Source organism: Cervus canadensis, chromosome 29 (assembly GCF_019320065.1).
Source record: "Cervus canadensis isolate Bull #8, Minnesota chromosome 29, ASM1932006v1, whole genome shotgun sequence".
Lineage (NCBI taxonomy): Eukaryota > Metazoa > Chordata > Mammalia > Artiodactyla > Cervidae > Cervus > Cervus canadensis.
The window spans coordinates 15976736-15987292 of NC_057414.1; the positions used below are offsets into that span (position 1 = coordinate 15976736).

Here is a 10557-nt window from a genome sequence, read left to right on the forward strand (position 1 = left end):
CTTCAGCTTCTTCAGTGTTACTGGTTGGGGCATAGGCTTGGATTACCGTGATATTGAATGGTTTGCCTTGGAAACTAACAGAGATCATTCTGTCATTTTTGAGATTGCATCCAAGTAGTGCATTTCAGACTCTTTTGTTGACCATGATGGCTACTCCATTTCTTCTAAGGGATTCCTGCCCACAGTAGTAGATATAATGGTCATCTGAGTTAAATTCACCCATTCCAATCCATTTTAGTTCACTGATTCCTGGAATGTCGATGTTCACTCTTGCCATCTCCTGTTTGACCGCTTCCGTTTTGCGTTGATTCATGGACCTAACATTCCAGGTTCCTATGCAATATTGCTCTTTACAGCATCGGACCTTGCTTCCATCACCAGTCCCATCCACAACTGGGTATTGTTTTTGCTTTGGCTCCATCCCTTCATTCTTTCTGGAGTTATTTCTCCACTGATCTCTAGTAGCATATTGGGCACCTACCGACCTGGGGAGTTCCTGTTTCAGTATCCTATCATTTTGCCTTTTCATACTGTTCATGGGGTTCTCAAGGCAAGAATGCTGAAGTGGCTTGCCATTCCCTTCTCCAGTGGACCACATTCTGTCAGACCTCTCCACCATGACCCGTCTGTCTTGGGTGGCTCCACACGGCATGGCTTAGTTTCATTGAGTTAGACAAGACTGTGATCCTGTGATCAGATTGGCTAGTTTTCTGTGATTGTGGTTTCAGTGTGCCTGCCCTCTGATGCTCTCTCGCAACACCTACTGTCTTACTTGGATTTCTCTTACCTTGGACGTGGGGTATCTCTTCACGGCTTCTCCAGCAAAGCGCAGACCCTGCTCTTTACCTTGGACGAGGTCGCCCCTCTTGATCTTGAATGTGAAGTATCCCCTCTTGGCCCTCCTGCGCCCGCTCAGCTCCCACTCCTTGGACATAGGGTTGCTCCTCTCGGCTGCTGCCCCAGACCTGATTTATACAACCATAATTGATCATAGACTTTTTTTTTTTTTTTTATAGCTCTCAGATCTGAAAATGTCTTTATTTTTTAGAAAATGGATTCCAGGAAGGTTAAAAAGCAATACCAGAGGGTATATAGGTGCAGAACTGGATGTAGTCATTCAAAGCATTCAATTAAGAATATGGCAATATAAATATCTGAAAAGCATCTCTTAGGTGTTTGAAACAAAATGTATGTCATTCCTAACTATTTGGAGCTTTACAGACAGAAAATGGTTAACATTTCAAAGTCCTGGAAGCTTTTTCCTTGGTTAATAACATTAAATGGTTTGCCTTTGATCAAATTCCTTCCTTTTTAAACATGGATAAAAGTATTACATAGGTCCACTGTTAAGACAACATGTTGCAAATTAAATCTGGTATAATGTATTCCAACAAAGCTTAGAAAATAAAAGGTGTTGTGGTGGCTTTGGACTAAGATTAATAGTCGTCTCCTCGGCTGACAACTTCTTTACATGTTGGACGCAAAAGTATGGTATGTTCAAACTGTGCTGTATATGATCCTTTAATGTCACATAATGGTGGATATGGGTCTACAATGCCCAAGTCACACAGATTCTTCAGAGCCATCAAGTATTTACAATTATTGCTTTATTTATTTATTTATTTTAATTTTTTTATTAGTTGGAGGCTAATTACTTCACAACATTTCAGTGGGTTTTGTCATACATTGATATGAATCAGCCATAGATTTACACTTATTCCCCATCCCGATCCCCCCTCCCACCTCCCTCTCCACCCGATTCCTCTGGGTCTTCCCAGTGTACCAGGCCAGAGCACTTGTCTCATGCATCCCACCTGGGCTGGTGATCTGTTTCACCATAGATAGTATACATGCTGTTCTTTTGAAACATCCCACCCTCACCTTCTCCCACAGAGTTCAAAAGTCTGTTCTGTATTTCTGTGTCTCTTTTTCTGTTTTGCATATAGGGTTATTGTTACCATCTTTCTAAATTATAGAACTGCCATATGACCCAGCAATACCACTTCTGGGCATACACACTGAGGAAACCAGATCTGAAAGAGACACGTGCACCCCAATGTTCATCGCAGCACTGTTTATAATAGCCAGGACATGGAAGCAACCTAGATGCCCATCAGCAGATGAATGCATAAGGAAGCTGTGGTACATATACACCATGGAATATTACTCAGCCGTCAAAAAGAATTCATTTGAACCAGTCCTAATGAGATGGATGAAACTGGAGCCCCTTATACAGAGTGAAGTAAACCAGAAAGATAAAGATCATAGACTTTTTATTTTGCTGAAACATTTATAGAGTCTCAGACTGAACTTTTAAATAATACGTGGCTGGGAAACTTACACCAGAGGCTTATCACATTTTTTGTCGAACAAATCTAGGTGAAATCTTCCCTTTTTAAGGTCTCAAAAATTCCTTGAGATTTTTCTACCTGTTAGTGAGATAACCTTCCTAACTCATTTGATAAACTTACTGGAAACCTGAGTTTCAAATTTCTGGAGGAGTCATATAGAAAGAAAATATAATTGTTTTGTTTATAACATATAATTTTACTGAATTATTATCATAATTAGTTTGAGAGGAAAGTTTTCCCTACTTCTGGAAAACACAAGACTCAAACTTGTAATTTTTCAGATAGAAACCATAAAAGTTATAAAGATATTTGCCGGTTCATTCAGTCCTTTGTTAACTTTTGTGAAGTCATCAGGTCTTTCATTAGGATACCAGGACATATCAGAATGTTAAGAGCTCCATATAATTTCCAGGATATCTATATTAGTAATGTTTACTATACATTATAATATGAGAGCATTTATTACTCCTTTGATAATACTTCTCATGTAATCTAACCAACCAAATAAACACTGTTTAATATTTCTTTTTGGGATGTTTCAGGGGCCCTTTGAAGCACCCCAAAGTTAGCTAGGGGCCAAAGGAACTTCAAAAGAATTTAATTTAGGAAGTTGTGTCAAAAAATCAGTTAAAAGGATTTAGAACATTTGGTCAGATTTAGTCAATGTTGATAGGTGTATCATTTAGCTTGCTGATAAGCCATGATGGGCTTTTATACTGAGGCTCAAAGTCTAGTGAAAGTCAACTCCACCATCTTGGACCTAACCAGTTTTGGCTCTAACTAGTTTTCCTATGGCTGTGTAATTCCTAACAAAATCCATTTATCTAACTAATTGTAATCCAATTTTTAAAATCCCGATCATGCATAACTCTTTTTAGTATTTTTTTATATATGTATTTTTTTTAACTGAAAACACACTTCCTACTTTCCTTTAGCAACCAAGAATTCTTATATTAGCATTTTATAGATAGGTGGGCATAAATACCAGTGATAATTTCTAAAACCCTTGCTTTCTTTAAACATTTTAGGATGGCACCTAACATTATTCATTTATAGTCCCAAACCTTTTTAGTTTTTCTGTAAAAGGAAATCAGTGTTTAGTAGTAAATGTTTCAAAATCTTATTTTATTTGGAAATGACATAATTATTTAATAGACTTCCAATACTTAGTTTAGCACAACCCTTAGAAATACAAGTTACTCCAATCTGGAGAGACTATATTAGACAGATATCCTTAAAGCATAACTATTCATAAAAGAGCTTATCTAAAAGCTCATACTCATTTACACTTTTTTAGAAGTTTCTTTACTTGAGGTAATGTCTTTGTTGACAAACTTGTAACAGATATGATAATATTTAACATATTAAACCTAGGTACAATGAAAATATTCTACTTAATATTAATTACTCTAAGACATGTCTATATTAGATAGGTCAACAAACAAACATTCATATCAGGTATTTAATACTGAATATTTATTAGTTCACATGATCCTGGAATTTATTATTTAATTTAGAGAATTATTTGATTGTAAGCACTTACCTTTCTTTAAGCCAATTAAATAGTGTTCATTTACAAATTAACCTCAAAAATATTACCCAGAGACAAAGACATACCAAGACATATTTAGATAGACACAGTTCAAGATCTAGCTTAATTTTCTAAGTTTAGTCATGAATTAGACATTACAATATAAAAATTACTAGTTTATAAAAAACAGTTGGAATAAGTAAAATTTTTAAAGGTTTTTTCCCCATTTTCCCTCAGTCTCAGAAGTTAGAGATGGTCTAGATAACTGTTCCTGAGAGCCTTGGTCTCAAGGCACAGGCAAAGAAAATCAAGTTCTAACAAAATGGCAGCAGGTTTAAACCAAATGGTGGCCAGGCAAAGTAGAATGACCATCACAAATCATAACACAGAACACAAAGTTAAAACACACACGTATAAGCCTGGCAGTCCTCATCAGACACTCCCTTAAATACAAGAATACTGTCTCTCAGAAAACCTCCTATAGAGACACATAACTTCAGATCCAAATACTAACAGAGTAAAGGAAAATATCTCAGATCTTAAAATATTTCAAAGGGAGGAAAGGAAGTCAGGTTGAAAGAAGAGGGGAGGAGGTGGGAGAGGGGGGCAAAAAGGGTGGCCTTACAGACATCTCCTGCCACCTGCAGACACCTGGGCATTATGGGACTTTACCCTGGGCTCCAGAGAAGGAAGGACGGGAACTCAGCCCTGCCAGAAAACAGACCAGAAGAGACCCAGAATTAGAGTTCTCTGCCAAGAGCAGGTGATCAGTCTCCAATCCTCAGCTCAGGCCTAGGCCCTGCAACCAGATTCCTGCGTCCAGGGCTGGGGGACTAGAAAAACGAGGAAGGATAGGGAGGGTTAAGGAGAGGAAAGAGAGAAGCAAGGGGAGAGGGTCAATAAAGTCTCTTGTTCCTTACTGGTCAGGGCACTATGGCCAATTGTCTGCGTCAGGAGGAGACCAGGGACAAAAGCGTCCCAGTTGCGGCTGCTGGGTCTGGTCCATTGGCAGGCAAACTGGCCCCTGAGTACCCCAAGCGGTCAGGATGTCAGTCTCAGAGAAGAAGAGATTTGTCATAGATTTCTTTCCAAAGAGCAAGTGTCTTTTATTTTCATGGCTATAGTCACCATCCACAATGACTTTGGAACGCAAGAAAATAAAATCTGTCACTGTTTCCATTGTTTACCCATCTATTTGCCTTGAAGTGACGGGACCAGATGTCATAATTGTAGTGTTTTGAATGGTGAGTTTTAAGCCAGCTTTTTCACTCTCCTCTTTCACCTTCAAGAGTCTCTGTAGTGCCTCTTCACTTTCTGCCATTAGAGTTGTATTATCTGCATATCTGAGCTTGTTGATTTTTTTTCCTCCCAGCAATCTTGATTCCAGTTTCTGATTTGTCCAGCCCAGATTTCTCATGATGTACTTGCATATAAGTTGTACCAGCAGGCTGACAATATAGACTTGACCTACACCTTTGCCAATTTTAAGCCAGTCTGTTCTTCCATATCCAATTCTAACTGTTGCTCCTTGGCCTGCATATAGATTTCTCAGAAGACAGATAAGGTAGTATGGAGGAGGGAATGGCTAATTACTCCAGTATTTTTGCTGTGAGAACCCCATGAACAGTAGGAAAAGGCAAAGAGATCTAGAGGTTGATCAATATTTATTAGATATGACAAGAGAAGCATGAACCATAAAACTACAAAAAAAAGACTTTAAAAAAGAAAATTCACAGACTAGGGAAAAAATGTGTCTGTGTATAACAGATCTATCTTGCATAGCATTTTATATACAAATACCTCATATGTTGTACATGTATAATAAATATGACAAAACACATATGTCTGGAATACATAAAAATCATTAACAACTAAATTAAAGATAGTGGACATGAATCTACACATTCCAGACACATATGTCTGGAATACATAAAAATCATTAACAACTAAATTAAAGATAGTGGACATGAATCTAAACTATGGGAGACAGTGAAGGACAGGGAAACTGGTGTGCTGCAGTCCAGGAATCGCAGAGTCAAACATGACTTGGTGACTGAACAAAAAGATACTCAGAACTCATATTTTTAAATTGTGCAAATAACCTGAAAAGAAATTTCACAATGAAAACATATGCCCATAAAAATAGTTTCTAAAAATGCTCAAAATCATTAGTCATCAAGAAGTGCAAGCAAAAATTTCAGTAACTTATTGCTTCATAACTCTTAACATAACTAAATAGAAAAATAATACATAGTGATCAGAATGTGGAAAGAAATTGTTTGATGTAGGCTTCCATTCTTGTGTTTTAGATATCTGTTCAGATGTTTAATGTGTTCCGTGCTGACCATCATACATGTTCCAGATATTAATCATCTGGATCCTATTAGAGTTTCTGTTTACTTCCATTACTCTCTGATGAAAGGGGAATAAAAGGTTTTGATTTCAGGCACTTTGAAATGGTTTCCACTAATTTTATGCCCTCACTGCTCTAACTTACAAGCAATCAGTCCTAGATTTCCAGAAAAGTTTAATATTGATAAGAAAATAAAAGTTTTCTCTTTGAGATGAGTTTACAGGTTAACTATACATCACAGGTACCCATGCTAGAAATATGCCACCCTTTCTATCACATGCCATTAAATTTTCTTTGAAACCCAGATTCATATACAGATTGTGGACTCACATGATATGGTTGCAAGTGCAGGGAATACAATTTCCCACTCTAGAATGGATGTTTCTCAAGTATGTCTCTCCAGAATACCTGCTTCTAAGACAAAGCCATTCCATCAAAAAAAGTAATTAATTCCCGGGAGAGAAAAAAAAGCTACAAGACAAGGTCCTTGAATGTTCGTGGAAGTCTCTTTAAATATCCACGCATTTTATGGACATTTTCATGTATTTTGTTGTTGTTGTTGCTATTGTTTACCTCTCTAGAGCAAAGTTTGTCAAGGGTAGATAAACCATTTGAAAGTGTATTCACCACGCAGTCAGCCTTCTGCCTATGGAACCAGAACCATGTATAGAGAGGATCATTTCTACATCGTGTTATGAGTGAATGCATTCTAAATCCAAGTCCAGGGCTTTCTGTAGAAAGTTTTAGAGGTTTATGCTAGGAGGACATAGTCAGACTCATAAAGACTTACTTCTCTACTGTTGATTTGATACAAATTATCTGATCATTCTAAGTGTGCCGTATTTTTCATATCAAAAATTACGTATCCCAAGAAGGGGTCAACTGCAATACAGGATTGTTTCTGAACACTTTGAAATATCACTAAGATGATCTAAGACCAGAAGGTAAGCCTTTCAATAGTGCCAATGATTATTAAATATGGTTATACTGCTGTTCTTAATTGTTGTTACTTTTTATATAAAGCGAACTTGATGTTCCAACATTTTGAAATAGAGTATTAGAGCATTTCATCTTCAGGTTTTGTTCACAACATGATTGGTAAATATCATTAACCTAACTTGACAGATGAAAAATTTTGAGGCTCATAGAGATAAAAAATTTAGAAGATACAGCTCTCTAATACCAGATACAGTCCTTTTGCCATGAGATACTTAAGATTGATCTTGTGAATGAAAAGAAAATTTAAATACTCTTCACACAGAAAAAAAATAATGTGAATATTAAATGATATAAATCATCATCTGTTTAGACCAACAGGAATATGAAGAACTCTTCTTGGGATCAACCACGGTGTATAATATGGGTCTCTGTGGCTTCTTTAAAAGTAAAATTGGAGATGACCATGCTTCAGTTTATTGCATGGCTAAATGTCTCTTTGCATTGTTGTTCAAAATGTCTATTATTCCTACAACAAGGTGCACAGACAGTCAAAAATAAGTGAAGGTCCTTTGTGTGTCCTCCATGGTATGGTAAATATGTTCACATAAGTTTCTTCTATCAATTTTCATAACTGCTTCTAAGGTGGACATTAATCTTCTCACTTGATTGTAGAGGAAACAGGATGTAAGGTGCCAGAAATATACTCCAGATCAAGAAGTTGCAAGTGGAGAAGCACCTGATAATATGGTCTTTCTGATTCTCAAAACAACATGATTCACTGCTCTGCCACCATTTTCAATGTTGTGCGAGAGAGTCTGCAGGACTATTCATTGCAGGGGAATTGAAGAAGGAGAAAGGAAAGTGAGGAAAATAAGATGAAATGAAACATCAGTGAAAACAGTGCCACATAGTTACTGATATTAAAGAGTTCCATATATTATCCTGTGTGAGTGTGGTGTGTGTGATTATATGTGTATTTGTGTGTTGACAAATTTGCCTCATAGATATGTTTCTGAAGTTATATTGAAGTAACTATAGCAATTATGATCTTATCAAAAGGAGTTTACTAGTTAAACATTGTTTATTGTAGTATAACAATCTAGACAATGGTTAAGCATACAGAGAAAAAATCTAATAGTATTCGGATATTAAATATCTTCCTAACCTTGCACAAGATCCTTAACTTTTCTAGGCTTCTATTCTTTAATGTGTAAAATAAGTATAAAATGACAGTAGTGATCAGGCCACAAATTTGCAATGAGAATTGCAACCAATTTCTGCAAAGAAAAATTAGAGCACTGTGAACACTGAGGAAGTGTTCAGGAAGTTTTAGCCAATATTAATATTATCATTATTTACATATAACGTGATTTCCTGAGATTGTTTTTCATCTGCAAGAGAAATGAAATAATAATACACACACATGTTGCTACCATGTCATGCATATATTCATTAGTTATTATAAAGTCACTGGATTGAGGTGATATGCTTTATCAAATATATTGTGGTAGCTCCGGTATTCTGCCATTATTTTCCATTCAATATCTATTAAACTTTAGGTAAACAGTTATAAATATCTGGTATCAGAGTTTCTTTTCTCTGACTTCTATCTCCATACAGAACCTCAACCAGCTTCATCAAGATCACACAAAGATCTTTACTAGAGTTAAAGCCAATGTTCTCACTTTTTCAAACGTCTCTGTATCTTTATGTTTGTATTCTAAACTACATTTACAGGTTGGCCATTTCCTAAAAGTAAAAGAGAAATTGCCCAGCTTTAAATGCATAGCCTTTGCATTTTCTACCTCTCTCTTCAGGCTTAGCTGCCACTGTGTATGAGATTTACTGCTTCACCTTAGACTGTGAGTCATCTCACAAGCACAGATCATCTCTTGCTTCTATCTGTATATTTTTCATGTCCAAACTTTAAAAAATCACCTTCCCCAGGAGAGAATCTGAATAATTCCTGTCTTCTCTTGAATGATTACTGTCTCTTGTTCTATTTCAGATAAGTCATAAGAATAAAAACCCATAGACTTTAGGCATTCATTATTAAATTGGCAAGATTAATTAATTCAAGGTTGAACTAATAAATTGTGACTCTTTTTCAGGTAACATAATTAATCATAACCTGAGATACATGGATAACCAAAACAATGTGACAGAGTTTGTTCTACTGGGACTCTCACAGAATCCAAAGATGCGGACGATCATATTTGTTGTGTTTTTGGTCATCTACATTGTCTCTATGGTAGGAAACATGCTGACTATGGTCATCATCAAAGCCAGTCCACTGTTAAGGTCCCCCATGTACTATTTCCTGGCCCATCTCTCTTTTGTTGATGCCTGCTATTCCTGTGTCACTACCCCTAAACTGATCATAGATTCCCTCTATGAAAAGAAAACCAGCCCTTTCAACGAATGCATGATGCAGGTCTTTGGGGAACATGTCTTTGCAGGTGCTGACGTCATCCTGCTCACTGTGATGGCCTATGACCGCTACGTGGCCATCTGCAAGCCCTTGCACTATACGACCATCATGAGTCGGCGACTCTGTGGGCTGCTAGTGGGAGTGGCATGGATGGGAGGCTTTATTCATTCAACCATACAGCTCCTCTTCATCATCAGATTACCTTTCTGTGGCCCTAACATCATAGATCACTTTATGTGTGACTTAATATTTTTGCTCGATCTGGCCTGTACTGACACTCACCTTCTAGGAATTTTTGTTCCTGCCAACAGTGGTTTCCTCTGTCTGTTAAATTTGCTCCTCTTGATTGGCTCCTATGTGGTCATTCTGTGTACCCTGAGGACCCATAGCTCGGAGGCCAGACGCAAGGCCCTCTCTACCTGTGTCTCCCACATCACAGCAGTCATCCTGTTCCTTGGGCCCTGCTTATTTGTATACCTGAGACCAGCAGTTACTTTGTCTGTTGATAAATCAGTTGCTGTATTCTACAGTATGATAACTCCCATGTTAAATCCCTTAATCTATACCTTGAGAAATGACCAGATGAAAAATGCCATTAGGAAACTGTGTAGCAGAAAAGTGATTTCAGATGATCAATAAGATGTCCATGAAGCCCAAAGTTCAGTCAACTGATGCAAAAATGTCATTGTTGGTGACCTCCAGCAAGAATATCTATGAGATATAGGAAAAAAAAAATAGCCCTATAATCATAGATTCTGAAAGGGGAAAAGAAGAAATGGATGTAACAAAAAAGACAAAAACCTAGCCTAGGACTATTCTTTGAATATTTGAAAAGCTCTACCAAATTGGAACTCAGTTTTACTAGCTTCATCCAGTGTATATGTGTTCACAAGCTTTAATTCCAATAAAATTAATTAAAGAACTTTAAAAAATACAGTGAGGAGCATTTCTG

At 37.0% G+C, this 10557-nt stretch overlaps 1 protein-coding gene across 1 annotated transcript; it reads left to right on the forward strand.

Moving 5' to 3' along the window:
- The first annotated feature begins 9311 nt into the window (after positions 1–9311).
- LOC122431266 (olfactory receptor 4C13-like) lies at positions 9312–10244 on the forward strand. The gene has a single exon (XM_043452486.1). The coding sequence runs from the start codon at positions 9315–9317 to the stop codon at positions 10242–10244; it is 930 nt and encodes a 309-aa protein (XP_043308421.1). The 5' UTR covers positions 9312–9314.
- Positions 10245–10557: the final 313 nt, after the last annotated feature.